A 25,363-nucleotide genomic window follows, 5' to 3' on the forward strand; every position below is an offset into this window, starting at 1 on the left:
GGTCTGAATAAATAGCACTGTTGGACTGTCAAAATGCATTACCACTCTACTTCGTCATCTTTTCTACATTGTGTATATAAATATATATATATATATATATATATATATATCCATAGATATACATGCATATGGATTGAGTAAGTGCAGCAATATTAGTACGACGCATCAGTGAAATTTGAAGAAAATTAGACAATCCATTCAAAAGTTATGAACTTTTGAATTTTCGGTGGAGCCATTGCTGGATGAGAAGACTACAACACTTCTTGACGTCAATGGACAATGATACAAAGAAAATATGAAGAGAAAGAAATATTTCACTTTCATTTTCGTAGCATAATGAAAAAATACTTGACTTGCCTCTTTCAGAGCAAAACAGGAGATTGTATTACATTTACTACATGTCAGTACAAAGTATCAAGAGGAGGGAATGTGTACATTTCATAAAAATATATATATATTTTGTAGAATTCTTCTTATGTTTTCTCTTTATCATCATTGCGTGGTGTCACAAACTATTTTCTTCTCATCACACTGATGCCTTGTCCAGTTTAAGCAGTAAAAATAATGCGCCTTGAAAATTTTGCGGTGATCTTATCCAGTTTAAGCAGTGGTTCCACTTATCAGAATCCCGATTAAATGGCAATAAATGTAAGAAGTATATAGTCATCTTCACATAATGTGTTATATGTTACATGGAGACGTGGGGGTGAGTCATGGTCAATCATCCAGACATGCAGTTTGAAGGTAGCTCACTAGCTTGTGTTGCTGATGATCTAGTAAGTAGTTGAATAACTCTATAGAACACAATGTTACAACATGTCCAAGCTGACTCTAATTCATACATTAAGACCAGATGAACAGAATGGCAGAATTTTAATCAAAGTCTATGATATAAGTAGCATGTTGACCTTATATAAGTTTAGCATGTCTTCATCTTACAGTAATATCATTCACAAACAACTTATATGAAAATCAAAAGAGGCCATGAAGATGTGACCTCACAACTTTGCTTTGTGTACAAAAACATATCGTAAATGAGCTGTTTTGGTCGACAATGTCACAACTATGCAACCCCTTTGTGAGTACAGTTATTGTTTCGTGAATAGCTACTCCTGAGACTATTGTTTGACGCAAAGTAAACAACTTCTTCACTGCGTGTAAAAAAAAAAAAAAAATGAATATAGGCTTATACGTAGAGTTCAGTGGGAGACGATGAGAGGTATTAATGACGTCATCAACTCCAATTTGCATTACATTGTATATGGTATCGCAACTGATATCATTGTTCCATGAAAACATGTGAAACTTCAAAACATATTTAGCTTGATTTGCTGCTCAATGCAGTGAGACCTCTACCATTCTCTTGTGACTCTTTATTAAAGTCAGCTTGAACAGGTGCACGTCACGAGACCGACACCCACAAGTCATACAGCCCACGAGTTATACGGCCCACGAGTTATACAGCCCAAGAGTCATACAGCCCAAGAGTCATACGGGCCACGAGTTATACAGCCTACGAGTCATACAGCCCACAAGTCATACAGCCCGTGAGTCATACAGCCCATGAGTCATACAGCCCATGGGTTCTACACTAGGCAAACAAGACCCTCGAGACCGACACATTAAGCCCCCATGTTGCATCAACAAACTCATGGGCTGTATGACTCGTGGGTATCGGTCTCGTGGGATGACCCCATTTGAACGTGGTGTGGGATAGCACTTCAAGTAGTGATATGCTGAGACGTTGCAGTCCTTTGCTCCATTGCCTCGATTGGCTTTCCTGTCATTGCTGCCTTATATATCATATCTCATATGTTTATGTCCTTTGATACTGAGTTTTTTTCCTTTGAGAGTTGGTAATGAGTGTGCATAACACTATCATATTACTTCCCATGATACACTGTATATTGATTGGAGTACAAATATAGATAATGTTCCTATGACATCCATCTAAGATAATGTTTACGTGAGAGAGAGGGATGGGAGAGGGAGAAGAAAGAGGAAGAGAGGGAGAGAAGGAGGGTATATAGTATATCATAATATTTTCAGAATACAAGCTGGCCGAATCACCCATTTGACAATACATGTATAAGTTTTGCTCATCCACTGAAAGGAATGAACACCAATCTCTCCGACATATATGTCCGACGCAATGATCCGTGACGCCCCACCCTTGTCCCGCTGAGTAACTCAATGTCATTGCTCAGACGACAATTGGCCACGACGAGTCTAAGACCAGACAAAAGACGGGAAAGAATGATCAAACATTTCGCCATATTTCACCCTACAGGTGGGTGAAAAGTTTTTTCCTGTGAAAATACAATAGCAGGCATATCGAGCGCTGTGCTGAGCGGCCCAATGCCTTTCCCCACTGGTCTACGCTGTAATATATAGCGCAACAACTCTCCTCATAAGCTTCAGCACTGACCTATGGTTCACTCGCAAGTCATTGAATATTCGTGGGTCTGGTGTGTTTTTCCAGAGTGTTTTACTTTAACCAAGATCCGTGTTTATCATCCTCTAGGAGATATTTTGGTGTGCCGGGGAAAAATCTTCGAGTTTTGGATTCGTAACTGAGGAGTATACAAAGTTATGGCGGTCACCGGATGCCGCAGCCGTGCTGGATGTGTATCGTATTGGGCATACGTCATTATGATGGCATTCTTGTGTGGAGTCGACAGTCAAAGTGAGTAAAAGTTGTCTTTCTTATCATTTCTTTTATTTCTCTGTGCGACTTTATTGTATTGGCTACAGTAATATCTTTTTAAAGTAGCATAGGTATTTAAATAATTGAAATGATTGAAAAAAAACAGTTTTTATAGATAATCCTGTTATTTTGTGTTATTTTGAATTTTCTCACGCAAGTTTTGTCTGTAGTATCATAGTATTATCATCAGTTTGTAAACTCAAAATTCTGGGGCCTGGGAAGGGTCAAAGTAGCTTGGGCTATATAGGGTTAAAGAAATTATATATTGTATGTGTAAGATTGTGTAATTGATTTGTGGACAGTGCTGTTTGTGTTCTTTGTACCTGCCTTTCACTGATATATGTAATTGTGATGCGAGATGTGTTTGTAATGTCATGATTAATGTACAATGTAATGTCAATGGAAACAAAATTTCTATGTCCCGTCATAGACCAATGAAAGATGAATGAATGACGACGTAGATTATGATTGTATAGATGATTAGCGAAAAGAAATCGAATTTCAAGATCATAATTCCTTGAAGAATCTGGCAACCGCTACAGAGATCCTGAACTTTATGTGTCTTCTTTCAAGTTGAGTATTTATGAAAAGATAACTTCAAAATAAAATATTTAAAGTGTAACATATGTGCCACGTATTTTGATTCTCAAAGTTTCATGTTTTCGACTTTCTCCTTCATGCCCGGTCAAGGGGAGGGGAGACACCCAACAACGTCATATTCCTTGAAAGTATGCACGTTTGGGAGAAGATAGTTTGACCCAAACTTGTTGGCTGTATAAATGACATGTGATTAAATATGTCTGTTGTTTGAAATCTTGTGGGGATGGGAGTCAAATTGATTTGGCATCTACTCCGAGATTCTCTATCCCGTCTAAGTTGACATGAAGTTACAAATTGATTAGAACAAACAAACAAACAAACAAACAAACAAACAAACAAACAAACGCGCATGTCATTTTCAGTTGTAATTTCTTATGTGTAACTGTTTTTTATGTAAAATTATATTTTGAAAAAGAATTCTATTTGTAGTAAATGTAATAAGGCTCGCATTTTTTTTTCTGTTTGATATGAAGAATTATTCTATTTGAATTGATTGTATTGTTTTGTTCGTACATCCTTCATCAAGGACACGCAATTCAGCCTCTGGGCTGCTGTGGTAATTTACCTTTCTTTTGATGAAATGAACCAAAATCTATGTCTGTCTATATCTATCTATATATTATAATATCTATCTATGTCTCAGATTTAAATAAAAACTACAGAAATATTTTTCGCTGAAATCAAAGTGGTCCCTTGATTTCTTTTTTTTTTCAATGTTTTTATCTTAGGGGAAAAAGAATGACACGTGTATGACACCCTAAAATACAATTAGAATGCAGGTACTGGTTTGATACAATTGCATGGATGAGTATCAACAACGCGTGAAATACCAATATGCCTCAGACAGTCAGAACAGTGCGTGATGATGGCGTCACGTTTCTTAATAATTCACCATTGAATTGAAACCGCTGGAGACTAGTCATGGATCTAATGTGCTCAAAAGAAACCTGAGTTTATTTACCTTTAAACTGTTCTCTCATGACTTTTGTCCTGACCATTGATAACATGTTTCTGAGGCGTATCCAGCTTTTTGCTTAGGGGTTGGGGCCAATTTAATTCAACTGTTTATTTATTTCCATCAAGAAAAGAATACATGACACAAAGCGATACATTGTGTCAATTTGACTTTCATCCAGTTGAGAAGGATAGATAATTGAACTCAATATGAAATGATATATACACAAATTGTATTATAACGAAACAAAGGAACAACGCACACTTTGGAATTGTAACAAAAAAAAACAAAAACCAGAAGGCTGGTAATCATAATGACGGAAAAGAGTGTTCCATTAAAAACCTGACGCCACATAGAGTCATCCTGAGAATGCTTGTCCATTTCAGACGTGTGGCCATCCGAAGGGTGTTTGGATGGCCTTGTTTGGATCTAACCGCGGCATTGTCTTCTTGAGCACTAGAGTCAATGAGAGTGAATGGATGCAACATGCAGGATTGGAAATCATTTACTAGGAGATCGAGGAGGGTTCAAAAGAAGAATAAACACATGTGAGAGATTAAAGACAGCGTACAAATTTTCCTCATATTCAACGAAGTCGCAAACACGATCAGTTTGAAACTCTAACAAGTCAAAGGTTTTCTCATCAAACAGTTATAGGCGCATCTTCTTGGTGTCGTCAAATACGCCTGTTTATACTGACAGACTGTGTGGGTGTTACAAAGACCAATTGATTCCTGTATTATTTGAGGCTTCGTGAATTAGCTATTTATTTCCAAATGTGAAATCACAATGTTAATCAATTCATGTATTGTATATAATAACGTCTATTTTGATTTGAGATAAGTCGTTAGTGTATAAGTTTAGGTATCGGTGTATTACACCAGTTTTGATCATTCATAGAGCGTAAATTACTAATGTTTATTATTACAAGCTTATGCTCTCGATCATTCGGGTAGTGCAATTAAGAAACTCGTTTGCTCAATTTCTATATAAACTGACGTAGATTTTCATTTCAATGCGACTGCGTATCAGAAGAGGTTGTTACGGCTATCAGATATACGTGTTTGAAAAATAAGATTGTGGTTTGCTCAATTTCAATTCTATTTATCTAAATTTGGTCTTCCACAGAGCGTATTCACATAACAATGTATTAGGAAAATATAGGAGGAGAAAGCTTATCCTATAGGATTCTGACAGTACTAAGTGTGTGTGTGTGTGTGTGTGTGTGTGTGTGTGTGTGTGTGTGTGTGTGTGTGTGTGTGTGTGCTTCTGTGTGCGTGTGTGTCTGTGTCTGTGTGTGGGTTTTTTTTTTGGGGGGGGGGTTGGTTTGGTTTTTTTTTACAGTGGATGTGCACAAGAGACAAGTACATTTCTCTCTAATGAACACATCCACTGCATGGTTATATGAATTGATGATAGCATTGCAATATCGCATGAAGGAAGTCTGTGGTTCCCTTAGTGTGCAAACCATCATGAGGGAGATTGTGTATAGTTTCGAACAGGAGAGCAGAAAGCGCGGCTACAAATATTGGCGGTGTAAGAGAGAGAGCAAACACCTCGTTACAAATTCCTGATAGATGTCATGTGATAATTACTTCATACAGTGATTTTGGCTTGACGTCGAACTTGTTGGGTGTATGGGGGTGTTTGGTGTGTTTGTATTGTGCATCCATCTTCTTCAAATAGAGATTTTTAAGATTAACCATTGTTAGTGTGTTCAAGGTAACATTGTAAACATTGCAATGTTTCATTGGTTTGTAAATTCTTTATAATAGGCATGTGTTCTAACACATTCTCTATTGCTTCATTTTATTTTCCTTGCAAGGTATGATTTTTAGAATAAAACGTAAACAAACTGACAAACAAAATAAGACTTAGGTTGTGAACAGTAAAACTTTACGAAATGCAATCCAGTAAGTCTTATGAGGAATTTCATTCTTCAGAGGGATGTAAGATTAAAATCGAATGTGCTTATACGCATTGTATTGATAAGTCTTCGAAAATTCTGTTAAAACATATTGTTTTATTCTTTCTTACGGTCGTGTAAGCCCTAATTCGCTAAGTGCAAATTAACATGTGTGGAGATAACAATCATATAGGGAGACATTGATTTTGAATTGAATTGAATTGAATTTTTGAAGACGAAAGTCACTTAAAAGATCTTCCTATTTTCTACCCTGATATTATATGCGAATTCAGATCAAATATTATTTCCAGCATAAAATACATCTGTTCATTTAATGGAAATATATATATATATATATATATATATATATATATATACTTATATATCGCAAACAAGTTTCGCTATTATATGTATATATATTATACGTGTACACACAATGTAGGCCCTACTCTATAATGACCCTTACATGTGTCATTGTGTTGTTACTGAAATAAATCGTTTACATTCTTGGGTTTTCGGTCAGTTCGGCCCGACTGCATGCCAAGAAAGGGTTTTATAGCCATGTTCCGATGGTGTCTATTTCTGTATCTATCTACATGTATCAGTATTATACTGATTAGATGTTATCATTTCTGATAACGGAAGTAAAAACAGTGAAACAGCGTGCCATATGTATACTTATAATATCATATCTCTATTATGGCAATCAGAACCAAAAAACAAAACAAAAACAAAATCAGAAGAAAAGGACTATTCCTTATCGGATCATGATGTCTTTATTCTGAAAAAGAACAAAATGCTCGTCAGTTTCTAAGCAGTAACATAATATTATGTACACATCTTTTCAATTACATGTTTCGAAACATACACACACACACGCATATTCGAAACACACACACACACACACACACACACACACACACACACGCATATACAAAACAACAACAACAACAACAACAACAAATGTATCAGCTTCAAACACTGATACACCGATGGAATCCCATTTTCTTTGCTCAAAACCCGTTTCCACTGATAAATAGCTACAAACACTGGTAGATAGATACGTATGATGTTACGACAGAACCACAAAGGAGAGCCTTCACTTCATAGCTTTGATATCCCTTCTTTGAGACCAAGATCTGGTGACACCAGTGGGACGCGCTGCAGTAAATACTTCATCTTCATTGCCAGCCAAACATTATCATCCATGGTTTGAACGAGATGGCAAATATTTAATTTCTCAAATTCTCTCGCGAGTTGTTGACCAAAGAATCATCTCTATTGTCAGCCATATCGCCAGAAAAAAAAAATCGGCCATAATAATATAAAGGGTCTAGCTTCACAGTACAGGATTCTTTTCCTGGTAACTTTGATGCGGGAAAACGGAAGAATGAAACTGAAAGAAAGAAAGAGGGGAGAGAGAGAGCAAGACGACAAAGGGAGGGATTGAGGTCAAGGGCTTATGACAAACTCGCACAATACCGTGCATAAACACTTGCACACACAATACATACGGAATAATTCTCTTTCGCTTGTATCTCTATCTCTCACCCTATATATATATATATATATATATATATATATATATATATATGTCTTTTCTCTTCCCCTTCTCTTTCAAACTCTCCTAGGAAGACACAACCTTTGGGGCGATCATTTGTAAATAGTAGTAAAGTATCAAGTCACCAAAATCATATAATAAAGAATTGTCAAGGAGTAATTCTCTAGGTGAATATATATTCACCTATATCATATATATATATATATATATATATATATATATACATATATGTAATACAGTGCTTTCTGCTGTAGTGTCTCCATGTGTTTTAACGGAGGGAGTTAAAATGTTGTGTGATTATAGGCTGAATGCACAATCAATTAATTACAATAAATGTCAGCTACACACAAACACACACACACACACGTGCGCGCGCGAGCGCATCCTCAAATTTGCTGGCCTGTAACAGACAAAGAGTTGAAATAGACAGGTTGGCGAGTATGTTTAATTGCTTCATCTAAAATCTATGATTGACGTGTCATGCTTATCAATATTATATAATCTCGAGGCATCAAAATGCATTGCGTGATTTTTCCGTTTCTGTTTTGTTGGTCTTTTCTAAACAGTGTTATCTTGCGAGTTGACGCAGTCTGAAACAACCAACACTTTCTCATCCTACTCGGTGAACGTTACGGGGTCGGACAATTACACCTTGAGTTATTATCCTGAAAGCTTCGCTCCCGGACAGAGATTGCCAGTTGGAACCAGCGAAATCAACGTCACCGCCACTTTTGCTTCCGGGTCGTCACCAATGACGCAAAGCTGCGTTTTTAATGTGACAGTAAATAGTAAGTAATGCAAATCATTCATCGAAAATGCGCTCAGCTCTATGCTTTTTATCATTAATTCTATCGTGGGCGTTGGTAATAGGCTTTTAAGCTAACTGCGATGCCGTATATAGCCAGTTAAATTTCTAAACGGAAGTAGTTGTAGTAAAAAGAAAATTAACGCTTTGCAATTAATGAATGTAATTCATGCACTCTTTCAAATGTATATGCACGTTATACAATGCTTTAAATGTATTAATGAGCGCACCTTTTTTGTGTTTTGGCAAGGCGCTTTTTAACCATTCTTAAACCATGGATCGAGCAGTTTTGGTATCGTTTTAATTGTGCATGATTGGGTGTGTGTTACTTCCTTGATCAGTATTAAATTGTCGGGTAGGGTCGGTGGATACAATGTCACGGTATGAGTGTTTTATTCAGCATTTATGAAAAGGCATCATGGCATATTTTTCACAGTTTCGATCGATAGTATTTCATCGTTTTCTCATTAAAACACACGCACACACACACACACATAGTGAAAAAATGTAGTAGCATGCATGCACAATCTGCACTATTCCTGAGTTGCCCAGAAGTTTCACAAACATGTCGAAATAGCCAGGAGGTGAACATTTGTAAGAATAATATGACTTTTTATAAGCAAGTTTCCATCATCTTAGCTTGAAGTGTATCTACGATTTAATCCTCTGCGTGCTACATTTATTTCCTGTCCATAGGTTTGTGTGTGACATTATGTGCATATTTGACTCGTTGGCATAGAAAGCTTCAGCAACCATTGTTGTCTCTATATTACGAACAATGCAGCCTATAGACTAATTTTTACTCTCAAAGAAACAACAGATGAAAGTATCACACAATCCGCACTATTAATTACAGCTAGTTCTTCTTAAATTACTAGAATTAACATGATCAACAAACTTGAATATTGACGTTTCATCATAATTAGGACTTGAAGTTAGAACGTCAGGTGCCATTAAATCCTTAAAATGTCTACTTATACACACAAGAGAATGGTGACCTCAGTAATCGAATTTCAATTCACTAAGTATAGATGCACTATATATAAGGACAACGTCCTGTCATGGGCCTCAAGGCTTCATATGTCTCTATTCGCTCGTTCCCTCCATTTCACGTCTCAGGCGAATGCTACTATTCGTTTGCAATGGTGCAATGGTATGTCCTTCAGTGTGTTACGTAGGCAAGGGTGGATCCAGGAATTCCGCAAAGAGGGGGTGCCTTTACAACATAAGGGGGCACACCCACACCCTTTTTTCTTTTTATTTCTTTTGTTTTAACAAAGAATAAAGGGGGCGCCCGGTGCGCTCCTCCTGGATCCGTCACTTTTAGATGTTGTATTGTTGTCATACCAAGTGTTCTATCAACAGTGTTGCTTGAGAAGTAGAGTGTTCATTTGGTAGGGGGAAGATCAATGAATTTGTCGTCATTGTAGTCACCGAACTACCGATCGAGTGTCCGGAAAACAACGACGTCGAGTCCACGACACCCGGAGAGTCCACATTTCAATACCAACCTTCGGCCATCACCCTTCTACCCGGCTACGACTACCAGAACGGGTTTCTCACATACGTTATCATTCGCAACACCTCGGAAGAGACGGGCAACTTCTTTCCGGTCGGTAGCTACGCCCTCAGCGTTCGCTACAGCGACAACCAGCTCGAGAAAACGTGCAACTTTACTCTTATCGTGGTTGGTAAGAGCATTTTCACACAGAAAGATATTAGTCTACGTCTGTGTCATAGAGGAGTTGATGCATGTCATTAGACAGGGCTCTAGATTGGATGTCTGACACACCACTTTACAAATCATTAAACGTCATGTAATCAACAGCAAAGTAATATGATGATAATGGTGATGATAATTGATGCTGATGATAATAATAATGATACATGTACTAACCAGCCTCTGCTGACAACACTCTTCCACCTACATAATGTTATTGATCCAAAATTACTCTGCGTGTACAATAGTTTGGTCCCAGGAAAGAGCACCGAAATATTTGTAAATCTGTATATCATTGTACATAATTATGATAATCTGTTTCCATTAAGATGCAGTGTGGTGCATGGAGCACACTGAGCACTGTCTTTGAAGAAGAAAAGAAGTTTCACCACGTTAAAGGACAACTCCTTTCCAAGTCATGGCGGTTAAATTTTTATTATAGAAAGAAGTGGAATCAACTGAAGGGCAAGCATTTGCATTCAACATTTCATTCCCTTTTGTAGATACTGAAGCACCGATCATAACATGCCCTGAAGACGTTGAGAGCAACTTTACAAACGTCATCCAGTATATGTTTTCCTTCACGGACAACATTCCCGATCCCGCCATAGCAAACCTAATATCCTATAGTCCCGCCTCCTTGGTGTCTGGCGCCCGATTCCCGCCGGGACTCTCCACTGTAACACTGTCCCTTCGCGACCTTGCCGGAAACGAAGGGTCGTGTAGTTTTAACGTGACTATTTCGTGTAAGTATGCTATAGTAGGCGGGGCCTTTCACTTAACGAAAATCATCAAAAGCGAATCAAAGTATTACAGACTATCAGAGTTACTTTTCATCCCATTTTTACCATTTAAATAATTCCCCTCATCTAATATATGTTGTTTCCCATGTTGTCTCGTTATGAATCCATCGACATCATATCCCCAATAGCAATCTATTATACTTGTTCAGCTCATACTCAATATATTTTCTACATGAAAAAAAGAACCTCAAGGGAAATGAAACCCAAACATACATGTGAATTGAATACTTGCAGCAATAGAATACATCAGTGAAAGTTTAAAGAAAATCGGACTATCCGTTCAAAGGTCATAAACTTTTAAAGTTTTGGTGACGATACCGTTGACCCAGAAGATCACTACAAATCATGACATCACATTTGCATTAAGATATAAAGAAAATAAAGAAAATTCCACAAAATTTCATTTCATATGAAAACTACACATTCCGTGGACCTGTTGTGCAGGGGTAATACTATTTCCTCTACTTTCTGAGAGGGGTAAGTTTATAGTGCTCTTCATTTTGTTAGAAAAGTAAAAGCATGTTGAATTTTCTTTACATCGTGTTGCATATTGTGATTACATGATCTACAGTAGTTCTTATCCAGAGCGGTCTCGTCACCAAAACTTTAAAATTTCATAACTTTTGAATGGATTGTCAGATTTTCTCAAATTTTCTGTGATGTATTCTACTAATATTGCTGCTCAATTGACATGTATTTCGTGGTTTCGTTCCACTTTAAAAGTAGAGCCTGCTATATCATCATTCTTCGAGAGAAAACAAACTATACCGCAATATGTAGTCTTTGCATTGATCATAGTGTCTGACGAACAACTTTTTTTCAAGTAGGCCCATGTTATGCATGTATATTTTATACATTATGTCACATTATTTCACTGCGTTCACAAGATATGAATATTTCCTCTAAGAGAATCCTGTTATGGCCGTTTTAGTGAGAGCAAGGAGGTGAGACCTCCCTCGTGAGAAATATCTTGAGTTGAAGCAGTGAATCAGTGATCTTGTTCTTCTTCTTTTAGTTATGTTTTAGTCATCTTTGTGTTTGTTGTTGTTTTTATTTGTTTGTTTGTTTGTTTGTTTGTTTGTTTGTTTGTTTGTTTGTTTGTTTGTTTTATCAAGATTCTATCATAACTATAAAATATTATAACCTCATCCATGTGTGAACTGCCTGTGCTGAGTCTTTGGTTCAATCTCTGTCCAGATTTTGTGATGCTTCAGCAATCGCGAATATCATTCTACTGCGTCTGATGAATTCGCGTATAAACATTCACTTTTTTTTTGGTTTTTTAACCTGGGGTATTCGTTATTTAAACTCATAGGCTATGTTTTTATTTACCAATCAGTGTTGTGTTTAAATACTCATAATAATAGGGTTATTTTCTGCTAGTAAAATAGAAAAAACCCACTCTACAAAAGCACCGTTCACTAAAGATCAAAGCAAGTCAATGATGACAAAATAGGTAAAACTGAGTTTGAAATTTAGTTGAGTATATAACACACATGTTACTTCATTTGGGAAAAGTGATGTATCATTATGTAGGCCTACTGATCTGACATGGTAAAAATCAATTCTTTGTAAACATGGCATTGTGCTATGTGTGTGTGTGTGTGTGTGTGTGTGTGTGTGTGTGTGTGTGTGTGTGTGTGTGTGTGTGTGTGTGTGTGTGTGTGTGTGTGTATTCCCTGACGTTGTGATGCGATTTTCTTTTTACGAATATGCTTAGGCCAAGTAATGAAAAAGGAACCTAATTTCAAATTATGCCTTTACTTCCACATTGCACACTTCCACGCGTTTTGTTTATGTTATCAAGCGATTTAACACACAAACACACACACACACACACACACACACACACACACACATAACAAAGAAAAAACGTAATTTTTAAATTTCTTGGATTTAACATCACATTCACACGATATTGCCGAATTTACGTACAATAAAAATAGACATAGCAGAAAAAAAGCATTTTCAATATCGAACCAGTGCAAAGGAACAAATGACAAATTACCTTTGCCCTTGGCCATGATGGCGTGTGTGAGAGGATGTGTGCGTACTTTTCTTAATCATTTTCTCAGCAATAACTATTTTCTTTTTCTTTTCTTTTTCTTCTTTTCTTCCAATAAATATGATTCCTCTTTCTTCATTACCCTTTTTTCATGAAATCACATAGCTTGCTTTCATCGTAGAAATATCGCATTTGAGAAACTTCATTGACATCATATAACTTGCTTTCATTGCTCTAACTCTATAAATAATTTTTTAGTCCGTATGTTTTCTTGATTTCTTCAGTCACTCTATGCCTCTCGTAGCTCGCCCCGATTTGTATCTCTTTGAAAGGTATGGGTCATATAGTAACATCCAGTAGATTGTTAATCGGGTGAAAAGAAAGCAATGTATCCTCGGTTACATAGCTCGTTATTTCGAAGGTTCGTTATTCCGAAGGCTCTTTAGTCCGAAGATTCGTTATTCCGAAGGTTCATTGTTCCGAATTTCATTTTCGGATTAACGAATCTTCGGAATAACGAACCTTCGGAATAATGCCACAAATGTTCGAATTAACGAACCCTTTTTCATTTTCGGATTAACGAACCTCTTGGTATATAGGGAATTTGTGTGTTTCAGATTAACGACCCTTCGGAATAACGAACCTTCGGAATAGCGAACCTTCGGAATAACGAACAGCACCCGCATCCCCGTAGAAAGATGAAAGCATATTTCCTGCGTCAATCAAATGCCTTAGTAATTATTATCACTTATGATTTCCAAAGTGCCACAATTTTCTAATCGCTACTTCTGCTGCACAACAAGCGAACTGACGTAGCATTATACGCTCTAAGTGTGATACTCAGCCTCTTTTGTTCTTTCTTGAGTCTTTTTGATATAGTAATAAAAATTTCCTGTGAGCAGTTGGTGAGTATTAAGCAAAGTGTTTATGACTCGATGCAATAATCTGGAACTTTGGACCAAAGTTCAGTTGATTATCTTCGGAATCTTTATAGACGAAAGTGTTCACGCACGAGATGCTTCCTAAAAGCAAGATTAGTTCAGCAACTGACGTAGAACTTCGTTATATAGAAAAACGAAACTTACCGGGAATTAACGACTAAACTATTAAATTTACATTAACTTTGATTGGAGACATGTATATTATGATTGACGGAGCCCTTGGACCATTAAGTATGGAACGCCGCAAGGGTCAAATTCTGTCTGACATTTATCTTCTTTGTAGACAAAAATAATCTAGTATAGATGTCTCACCCTGTTTAATGTTCGTGTTAGTTAAGGTGTACAAACCGGAACTTAGTAATGCTAGGAGTAGACCTAATGAAATGACATTTAAGATCGTGCTAGTTAGGAGATTATTGCTTGTGCTGAAGATTGTAATGTTTAGAAACTGTCAGTGAGTTCAGTTGAAGTAGGCATCAATGATAGCTGTAAGCAGGGAGGTGAGTCTCACCTCCCTGCTGTAAGTCAATCACTAAGTGGAAATGGACATCACGGCTGTATCAATGATGATGATGATGATTTATTCTGCCCCCCCCCCCTCCCCAATATCTCTGTGTCATATCTACAGTACAAGAACTCCCTATAGTGTGTCCACCACAGTCTGGTATGGAAGAGACTACCGACCCAGGGCAGGCGACATACACGTACCAGCCGTTTGCCATCGAATTTCAAACAGAGTCATCAACGTACCAAACTTACTCAAACATTACGAGGACTACAACTTTTAACGGAGGCGCCGGGGATGCCAAACTATCAGTGGGAACCAACAACATTCGGTCCATGGTGACAGATTCAGTTCTTTTAATAGAGTGTGCCTTCCAAGTGGACGTCATAGGTATTTGGCATTCATTTATTTTTCTTTAATTTTGCACTGTCGATAAGTGCACTCAATTAATATCCCATTGGTCTGAAGACAGACTCCGCAACGTCCCCATCAGTTAGGGCCACGTTGCGGATGCTAATTTTGTCCCCAACATTTCCGAGACATCGCAGCAACCTTGCAAAGACCCATGGTGACTTACGGGCGACAATATGGAGACATCGTGGAGGCATTTCCGCGACTGAGAAGACGTCTTGGAGAAGTCCAAGCGACTGCCAGAGACGTAGTGAGACGTCACGGCTCGGCGTCGCGACTTGTGACATGTCTGAGTCGCACTATTCACCGTGACTAACAGACTAACAAGTCGCAGACGTCTTCTCTAGCAATGTCTAGTGAGATATTATATAGGTTTTCCCGGCCAATTTCGCACTTTTGTCAGTCCAATTCCTAATTGCTGCATTCAATTTAGCAAAATTTAGCGTAGATGACATGTTCGGTAGTTCAATTTTATGATCTCTTCATTCAAATTCATTTTGGAGCATTCAAATTACCTTTCTCCTCATTCTAATTAACACTTTTTCAATTGAAATTCGTAAAACAAGCACCATTCGTTATTCGTTCATTCAATGTAGAATGATATAGTCACGTGATCACGGACATGCTGCACTCGTTCATTCAAATTCATTTTTGGGCATCCAATTTAACATCTTTTGCAGTCAATTTAGCACGCATGTTTATGCTTTGGTTCTTTCCTTAGTTTTTTCTTTCAACAAAGTTATTGTTTTGCAAACGTCATTACATTTCATATTTTCGTACTCGTTTTAGAGATTTTGGCAACAGTTTTTTTTTCTTCAATGTGCTTAGTGAGTCTTCCAATCCAAGTGCATCATGTGGCCACAACTTATCTGGCCGTTGAGCGCTTTATTCCGAGTGTGTCGGCCAGTTCTGCTTAACAGTGCGTGGATGAAACAAAAAAAGTCACATAGAAATACGCGTTTAAATGTTATCACCTTGTCAAGAAAGAAATAACATGACGTTAATTTGAATGAATATGTTTGGAATTTGACTGCCCATACGCGAAACTGAATGACTGAAATACCCCTTTCGGCCAGTGCTGGCGAATTTGAATGACCGAGGAGCACGTGCCAATTTGAATGCCCGTTTTCCGAATTCGAAAGGCACATGTGCAAATTTCATTGATCGAAATGCTAAATTGAACGACCAACTTGCAATTTTGAATGACAGAATGTGCCGTGACGAGGATTTTCGCTAAATTGAATGAACCTTTAATCAAATGGACTGACAAAAGTGCGAAATTGGCCGGGAAAACCTATATTATCAATTATAATCAGTATAATATTTCAGACATTTACACTTGCATAATTATGTTATGAGTGTCGTTAGTTGGTTTGTTTGTTGTCGTCTGTAGTTGCTCCATTTGACCTATATCAGTATATTGATTGACAAAAGAGAATTAAGAACGTGTTATCGAAATCTAGCGCTAATATACAAAAATTACGAAATTTTAAATTTCGCATGTTTTTACGAAACTTTGCTATTTTTCGCAACAGCATATGCAATTATAGGTGAAGAGTAATCAGTTGATCATTGGTTTGTACTCTAAAATGCTATAAAAAATCACGTTTTAGTCGATGATTTGTATCACAACTTCAAGTCCTATACCCTTGAATAAACTACTTCAAATTACAATGAAATACTTCAATATACCTGGCATTTATATAAAAAAGGAAATAATGAAGGCACGCCCGCTAAGTAGGTAGGGTTGATAAGGGTGCACAGCCCCTTTCATAATACATCTCATTTGGAGATTGGACATGCTTTCTTTCACAAAAACGGGAATACAGTGCACATTATTTTGTTTTGGCGTAGATTCATATAACACGTGAAAGCTTTCAGTAGAGAAGCCGCTAATAGTTCATTCTATATATTTTTCATGTTACACGTATCTGATTATATTCTATACATTGTTACTCTGTTTGTAAACACACGCTTTGTACAAGCGTTTCACGGCCTTGCTGAAAACAAGCTAACAGCTGAAAGCAGGCTTTTATCCGTGATGAAATAAAGTCAATCAATTAATTAATAATCGGTCTTGAAGGACCTCTCATTGGAGAGTGGAGTTTCAGCACACAAAAGGAAAGCCCCCTTTGCAAATTGATTTAACTTAGATATTAGACAAAAGATAAAAGACACATTTTTTTTGTATATCATATAAATAAATAGATAGAGAAATAGCAGTGCAAATCACGGACACCGTCACTTTTGCCCTTAATACATATACATGTATGTATGTATATATATATATATATATATATATATATATTACATATATGATATGCAAAGTGTATCTATAGGGGTTTTTTTTTTCTCCTCCTGTTACTTTTATCCATAAGACATGGAGCCTCCAGTTATTGTGTGCCCAGACGACATCTTCGAAGACACCACCGACATCGTCACTTTTGCCCTGAGCGCCACCGATAACGCGCACGTAAACGGAAGTGGTGTGACAGTTCAAGCATCGAGCCTTCCAGGTTTCCCTTTTCCACAGGGAACCACGGTTGTTGTATTGGTAGCCACGGATGACAGCGATAACACTGCGTCATGCTCCTTCAATGTCACCATAGATTTACAGCCAGGTAATAGACACACTCTTATGTTCAAGATTTCTTTAAGAATGTGTCTATCATCACGTCTATGGCTTAAACCTTTTATACATAGTTATTATGATATATGCATGTACGTATATTATACACATCAAATAATATTATGCATAATAATTCATGCATAGACCTATCGCCTCAATTACTGAAATTTCACCCGCACCCAAATCACTATTACTTGTCTTCATCCCTAATGGTAACAAGGAAAAGTAGAAATTACGCGGTGCGTAACATATGTCCCCGCCGGAAGTAGCATTTTGTAACAAAATGTGCAATATAGGTAAAAAATCAAGGTCAAAGGTCAAAGAAGTCAAAGGTCAAAATTCTGTGTAGAAGTTTTGAAGCCCTCACCTAGTGCCATCACATAAAGCAAATGGAATCGAAATTGGGTTAGAAATGGCGAAGGAGTAGCATTTTGTAGCCAATGTACAATATAGGTCAAAAATCAAGGTCAAAGGTCAAAGAAGACAAAGGTCAAAATTCTGTGTAGAAGTTTTGAAGCCCTCACCTAGTGCTATCACATAAAGCAAACGGAATCGAAATCGGGTTAGAAATGGCGAAGGAGTAGCATTCTGTAGCAAAATGCACAATATAGGTCAAAAATCAAGGTCAAAGGTCAAAGAAGTCAAAGGTCAAAATTCTGTGTAGAAGTTTTGAAGCCCTCAACTAGTGCCATCATATAAAGCAAACGGAATCGAAATCGGGTTAAAAATGGCGAAGGAGTAGCATTTCGTAGCAAAATGTACAATATAGGTCAAAAATCAAGGTCAAAGGTCAAAGAAGTCAAAGGTCAAAATTCTGTGTAGAAGTTTTGAAGCCCTCACCTAGTGCCATCACATAAAGCAAACGGAATCGAAATCGGGTTAGAAATGGCGAAGGAGTAGCATTTTGTAGCAAAATGTACAATATAGGTCAAAAAATCAAGGTCAAAGGTCAAAGAAGTCAAAGGTCAAAATTCTGTGTAGAAGTTTTGAAGCCCTCACCTAGTGCCATCACATAAAGCAAACGGAATCGAAATCGGGTTAGAAATGGCGAAGGAGTAGCATTTTGTAGCAAAATGTACAATATAGGTCAAAGGTCAAGGTCAAAGGTCACGACTGAAATTCTGTGTAGAAGTTTCAAAGCTCCCATGTAGTGCTATCATATAAAGCAAACAGAATCAAAATTGGCTCATAAATGACAGAGAAGTAGCAAATTGAAGATTTTGATCACACACGGACGCACACACGGACACACGGACACACGGACACACGGACGGACGGACGGACAGACGGACGGACACACGGACACACACACGTACGGAGCCCGTTTCATAGTCCCCTGCTCGAACTCGTTCGGCGGGGACAACAAAGGCCTAATCCATAAGTGAGAGGCGACCGATTTTGCGCACGCAAAAAAAAAAAAAAAGCCCCCGAAACAAAAACCAACAGAACAAAACAAATCAAAAACAAAAACAAACGAAACAATCAAAACGAAACAAAGTAAAATGAGAAGGAAATTTCAATCCATGTTGTTATTACACAATTAACTTTCCACATAGGCTTCATGCAGTTGTTATCACATTTGCACATCGACACATTCCATGCACGAGGGTTATCAAATTGACATTGAGTTCCACATTATTACTGGAATCTAATGCTTTCATCGTCAAATGAAGGGCTGTTTTCACTGAGCAAGCGAATGTCAAAAAAAATGACAATGTGTAATATTCGGAAAAGCTTTCTCCAGACGTGTCCCGACAATCGGAGCCGAAAACCATTCTTGCGCAGTTTGTGCGTAGTTCTCATGACGAATGTCGTGCTGAACAGCGGCCAGTCACATACACGAAGAACACCTGACTTCTAAATAAATGCGAACTTACGCAGATGTTCCACTAATCACTGGCAAACTGTTTCCAAGGAGAGTTGAAATCTGTCTTGAGTTGAAGTCAAATTTGTTTGTTCTCTTTCTTTCTCTTTCATTTCTCTCTGTTTATTGGTTTGTACACACACGCTTGTTGTGTGTGTGTGTGTGTGTTCTTTTCTTTTTTTATCAACAATGCTGATTGTACATTGTGTTTACACATTCAATATGAACGTTTTTGTCATGTAAAATTATGGAAATCAAATAAAGATCATTGAAAAACAAAAAAGTAAGTGTGTGTGTGTGTGTGTGTGTGTGTGTGTGTGTGTGTGTTTACTTCTTCCCTGAGGACCTACCCTAGAAGCATCTGCTTTTCAAACGTACACCAAACGTTCGAGAGAATGTCTCAAGAAGTAAGCGAGCAGTTCGCAGCTAACATTATGTCGAGAAATAATCGAACGAACTTCGCTGCTTTCGCGGGACAAACGCGAGACATTCTCGAAAATGTCGGGATCTCTTTAGGATCTCACGAAGACTGTGCGAACACCGCGCACGTCTTGAGTATAGGTTTTGTGTATAGACGAAGCTAGAACAAATCACGAGCAAGTCACCACACGAGATTCAGAAAACGTTCGCGAGAAATTGATTAAAAAAAGATATCTATATAAAATTAAAAACGACACCCGCGAACATGTGACGACGTTTCCGAACTCCAGCGCCAGTTTGGCGATCTTTTGCAGACTAAAATACGAATGTTGGACATTGCCAATTTTTTTTTCTTTTGACACAAAATTGTTCGCGTGCTTCGTAAAAACAGCCCGTGTAACAGTACAACATTTAACTCTCCTATAGTCATCCCTGTTGCAGAGCTTGTGATCACAACAGATTACAGTGTACTACAATATACAACTCAACCTATATTTAAATAGTTTGTGAAAATCGTTGAAAATCAGAAGAAGTTGATTTTCGAAGATATACAATGTTGGGTGTAAAAAAAAAGACAAAGAAGAAGTCATAATGTTCTATAATACACGCTTACATTTTCAACCCCACATAACATTTTCGTATTCCGATCAGGTGCCAACAATTGCAGGCAATTTCAGAAAACTTGCCACAAAATATAACTCAAGATCAATACTCTTGTTTGAGAAGACTGGTAACTTTGACGAAACTATTCTTGTTCAAAATGAACTTTGGGAATATTTGTGATAGTGTGAAGAATATATTTAAAAAACCGTCACATTATGACAATGTTTACATTCTCTCGTTACAGTCGCAGTCACGTTGGTAGCGATGTCATCTCATCAGCATCTTTTCAAAAAATTACTTTAATTACTTCATATATGAATTTGATTCCTGTCCTTGCATGCCTGACTTACTGATTTTATGATGTCCTTTGTTCCAACTGATTTTTCAACAGTCAACTCGTCGACGGAGACAGCGACCAAGATCTCATCGACAGAGAGCGCGACCACGATTTCGACAACAGAAGGTGCATCTACAATTTCGACAACACAACGCGCGTCTACGATTTCGACAGCACAAGGCGCGTCTACGATTTCGACAACAGAAGACGCGAGCACAATGAATCCTGTCACAACAAGACAAGGAGAACCTACACAGATTTCCACCAGTGGTATGTCAGAAAAAATAAAGTCTTTTTTTTTTCCGCGGGCTGTTTACTATCCTCCAAAATGACATCACAGTCAAGATTTTAATCATGAGTCAATTGTTGAAAACGAAACTTAGAAAAGAGTTTTCTGACGCATTATGTTCTAAAATGTAATTTATAGTTTCCATTATGGCACCTTAAAATTAGACATATACTCCACTCTTATTCCTATTCAGGGTTGTGCACTTTTTTTGTATTCGTGTTCTTGTTTGTGTTGTTAACGTACATGCTTTCCTCTTACACAATGCAATGTAATCATTAATGTATACTGTGAAATAGTTTGTCCATGACTCTGCGTACATAAAACATGTTAGCTTTGACGAAATAGTAAATCCTAGCCTCTTGACGACGCCCCTGGCGCTGTTGGGAGTACTCCCAACAGCGCAAGGACCGTCGAAGTAAATCCTGTCCGGCATCTGAGATGGGGCACACATGCGTTAAAAATTACTGTGGTCCAACGGTTTGTCTTGACAATGATATTATAAGCAAGGGGGCGGGCATTAATATCCCAATTTCACAGCTGTTACGTTGATATATTCAGTGCAATGTTCGTAACAAGTTTCTTTTCTTTGTCAATCAGTTGAGACCACCATGCCTACGGTCACAGCTACGGACAGAAATAATCCTCAAAATACACCAACCGTTTCCTCAGGTATCGAGTGATGACGTCATTTGGGGAAACTAGTCAAATCGTTTCTGTGAAGTGAAAACATTTACGTAAAAAAAAAACAACTGCAGTTATAAATTCGTGCAGGTTTTGCGTCTTGCTTGCTTCTCTATTTTCCAGTGCAGTAATTCATTAATATGTTTAATTTTACAATGGAGCTCCATGATTTCACATTCGCAAGAATGACAAAACACAAGTCTTCTGTATATACACGGACTTGATGAGGGATTGAATGTGACGGTCAAAAGATTTTATATTTCAGGCATTTCGGTTTTTTCCGGCATTTTCGGCATTTCGAAAGCGAGGGTCTCTATAATATTTAGGGGCCGTATTACACTGGAAGCTGATTATCCCATAATTGGCCTCATTCAGGCAGGAACAGTTCTCAACCACTTTTCCTCTCTAAAACTAATGGGGTGTATCAGTTCATGTCATGGAAGTTACAGGAAAAAATTAATGACTATTATTTTGAAGTGACCTCTTTCAAATTTTCTTGATTCACCGGATTCATGTTTTGTTGCAGATAAAACGACCAGACCCGAACCCATTGTAACATCCCAGGAAGCGACCGTCTCTGTTACAAAGGGTAAGTCGCTAATGGTTACTTAATAGAACATGAGATACGACCATTATGAAATAAATGCAATAAAACTAAAACGCCTCCTTGTTATGACATGAAACCCATGTAGTTACTGTACTATACAGATACGCGGCTCTTTAATCGATATGACATATTATTCATATTACAAAAATACAAATGTTCTTTTCACTTTTATTGTTTGTGAACATGCATGAGAATGTTAGCAAAAATGTACAGCCGGTATTGTGTGACAAAATGAGAAAAACTGAAAACTGAAAATTTAAATAGCCTTCATTGTAACGTGCAGACAAAAGTGAACTAAAAAAACAAAAACATTAGAAACAAATCATACACAAGATACAAATCTCTCCTAACACACTGGCATACGCACATACAATTTGATCATGAAGCTTCCCGAGAAGAGGGCGTGATATTGACCTAGTAATCTCTGTCATTACCATTTTACAATAGTCGTGTAGAAAAAGGAGCGTACACCTGGGACTTTGTCGGTATTGTCAATCACATCCTGACTTCAAATAAAAATGTGTTTCTTCAAGACGAGACTGAAAACGCTTATTAGTCTAGTATTACAGTGAGATACTCAGATTTTCTGATAAGAACAAAGACAAAACCCCCCTATACTGACGAATGGTCGAAATGGGGAAAAAGAAAGTAAAGGAAAATAGTTCTGAGGTTCGGAGTCATGTAGTCCTATATACAAGGTATCGGTTCACAATGGGATCGTAGAAGTTTTTTTTAAAAATTAGTATTATCATTACTTGTAAAATGTTACACTGTTTGTATAAATCTCGATAATTGATAAGATTATAGATAAAAAAGAAAATGTATCTTAAAGAAGCATTTATTTTAGCCGTACTTACTTAACATACACTGATCATGATATATCTCCCATGTAACTTTTCCTAAACTGTCCAGCGCCCGTCACCGGAAGCGACAACCTACCGCTCATTCTTGGTGTGACAATACCAGTCGTCCTCCTAATCCTCATAATCATCGTCGTGATCATCTGCTGTAATCCACGTAGTCGAAGTATCTTTGGCATTGGTCCAAAGGAGCCAGTAAAACGAAGAGTTGTAGGAGCAAGTCGTCACGTGAGTATCAGGCTCGTGATCACGTGAGATTCATGAGATAAGGTCTGTGGAGAAAGCTCATAATTCTTTTTCTTTTTTTAAGCGGATATGAGCTACAATCAGTGAGTTCGTAATGGTGATTTCATCTACTTGAGTTAAATATCAATAATAAGTCACCTATTTTATATTAGCGAGCCTTAGATCTGCAACGCTAACAAGGCAGCTATCAAACAAATAGTGGAAATAAAGTCTAAATTGAATTGAATGGAACTGAATTGAAAGTGGAGACGTACATGCAGCTCAATGGCTAAGGTCTCGGTCTCTGGCGCCAGAGACGTAAGTTTGGACGCGTGCAGGTTCGAACCCCACAGGATGAGAACATAAACTTGGGCGAGATATGATCCCATTGTCCAACCCGTCATAACCATTACCGTTGCCGATCAATAATTCATTTCAATTCACTTCGATCCAATTCAATTCTATAGTTTATTTATTTCCATTAAAGAAAAAAATAACCTCGTAAGGTATTATACAAATAATACACATCAATGAGGGCATTATAGTATGAGAATCACCAACACATCACCTTTGGAATAGTTATACGGTCGCGGAGGTAGCCGAGGGTGCTTGGACTGTGTCGAAGGTGGCGATCGGAGTGTGGGCCATTATGTGTCGTGATATTTGATTTATAAATGATGAAGCAGATCCTTGTAGTTTGAAAAATCATCCCTATCAAGATTGAATGAAATATGAAATCTCTAAGTGGTCACCATTTTGCTACGTGCAAGTACTTATGATCGGTCATTTAGGCCTATACTTTACTGAGTGATTGGTCATAAGCATAATTACGTGTCGGGCAATTATTAGGCTATTATGCCTGGTCAGGTGTACGCTCTCAAGTAATCATTATGATTAGGATATGCTCTATCATTTTATATGACTAAATTAACGATGAAATTTCAGAAACAACTTATCTATAGTAGGTGATATTTAGCAGAATTCCGTTTGCAACAGATACGATAGTTACCAAGATTGCAGCATTCTCTTTGCTTGTTGGCGTATCTTATTTGACTCTTTTATGTACTCTTGTATATAGATTCATAATGATTATCATTTAAAGCTTTTGGCAGCAATGATGGGCGTGATTTCATGCTGTTCTTCCTCCAGGGTGTAGCGACAGATGCCATCAAGTTAAGCGAGAAGCAGGAGCGACACGCCAGCCTTTACTACGGTGCATCACCCACGGATATGGTTGAGAACCCCTACTACGCTGAAAACCCGGGTTACGATCCAGACGACCCAATTTCGGCTCCTCTTTAAACCATTTACAAAAGACCTATACAGATGACTTGCAAACTTTTGAATTTGAACATCTATATAGATTGGTTATTCTGGGTACAGAGTTTCGGAATTTATAGTGATTGTCATGATGAATAAGAATGTTTTGAAAATCCATCACAAATGTCAATGAACGAGGATGGTGACATAATTAGGAGCTTTACATAAAATAAGAATGTATGATGGGTGCTCAAGGAAAGGAGGCAAAACGAAAGGAGAAAGGTGAAGGTATTATAATGGAAAGACAATATCAGTACTGGAATATGTGAGCCTCCTTTATGCCATCAAGCTTGTTCAGTGTATTATGTTTTGAATTTTTCAAAGTATTGGTTTATCTGCTTAAGACCACAATAAATTCCACAAAATCTTTACATGGTACTATAATATCGATATATATGAATTACATATAAATCGTCTGGAATGCTCTTTTTAAAGGAGATGCAATGTCTATGTACAGATGCGGACGTTATCTAGACGTATCAAGCCAAGAAATAGAGAGAGAGTTTAACGTATTGTTTGACACAGATTTAAATACATCGATGATTAATCTTCCAGTAACCTCACTTTTATATCCTTGTTTCTTATACGTCGTAACATCGTGCCAATAAT

At 37.6% G+C, this 25,363-nt stretch overlaps 1 protein-coding gene across 1 annotated transcript; it reads left to right on the forward strand.

Moving 5' to 3' along the window:
• Nucleotides 1-2,268: 2,268 nt before the first annotated feature.
• Nucleotides 2,269-24,967, forward strand: LOC139711626 (hyalin-like). Its single transcript, XM_071623483.1, has 10 exons — nt 2,269-2,686; nt 8,296-8,517; nt 9,965-10,225; nt 10,758-11,000; nt 14,632-14,898; nt 17,298-17,540; nt 20,827-20,898; nt 22,269-22,331; nt 23,262-23,437; nt 24,584-24,967. The coding sequence occupies exons 1-10, from the start codon at nt 2,593-2,595 to the stop codon at nt 24,734-24,736; spliced, it is 1,794 nt and encodes a 597-aa protein (XP_071479584.1). The 5' UTR covers nt 2,269-2,592; the 3' UTR covers nt 24,737-24,967.
• Nucleotides 24,968-25,363: the final 396 nt, after the last annotated feature.

The sequence above is a fragment of the Diadema antillarum genome, unplaced genomic scaffold (genome assembly GCF_040938485.1).
Source record: "Diadema antillarum isolate AM-2024a unplaced genomic scaffold, OU_Dant_1.0 seq00001676_RagTag, whole genome shotgun sequence".
Classification (NCBI taxonomy): domain Eukaryota; kingdom Metazoa; phylum Echinodermata; class Echinoidea; order Diadematoida; family Diadematidae; genus Diadema; species Diadema antillarum.

Bases quoted from the DNA above. Each gene is read 5' to 3' on its own strand.
- LOC139711626 (XM_071623483.1), top strand. From the start codon at position 2,593: ATGGCGGTCACCGGATGCCGCAGCCGTGCTGGATGTGTATCGTATTGG. The intron at 2,687-8,295 runs GTGAGTAAAAGT...TTTTCTAAACAG, and splicing joins GTGTGGAGTCGACAGTCAAA to TGTTATCTTGCGAGTTGACG. The intron at 17,541-20,826 runs GTAATAGACACA...ATTTTTCAACAG, and splicing joins CACCATAGATTTACAGCCAG to TCAACTCGTCGACGGAGACA.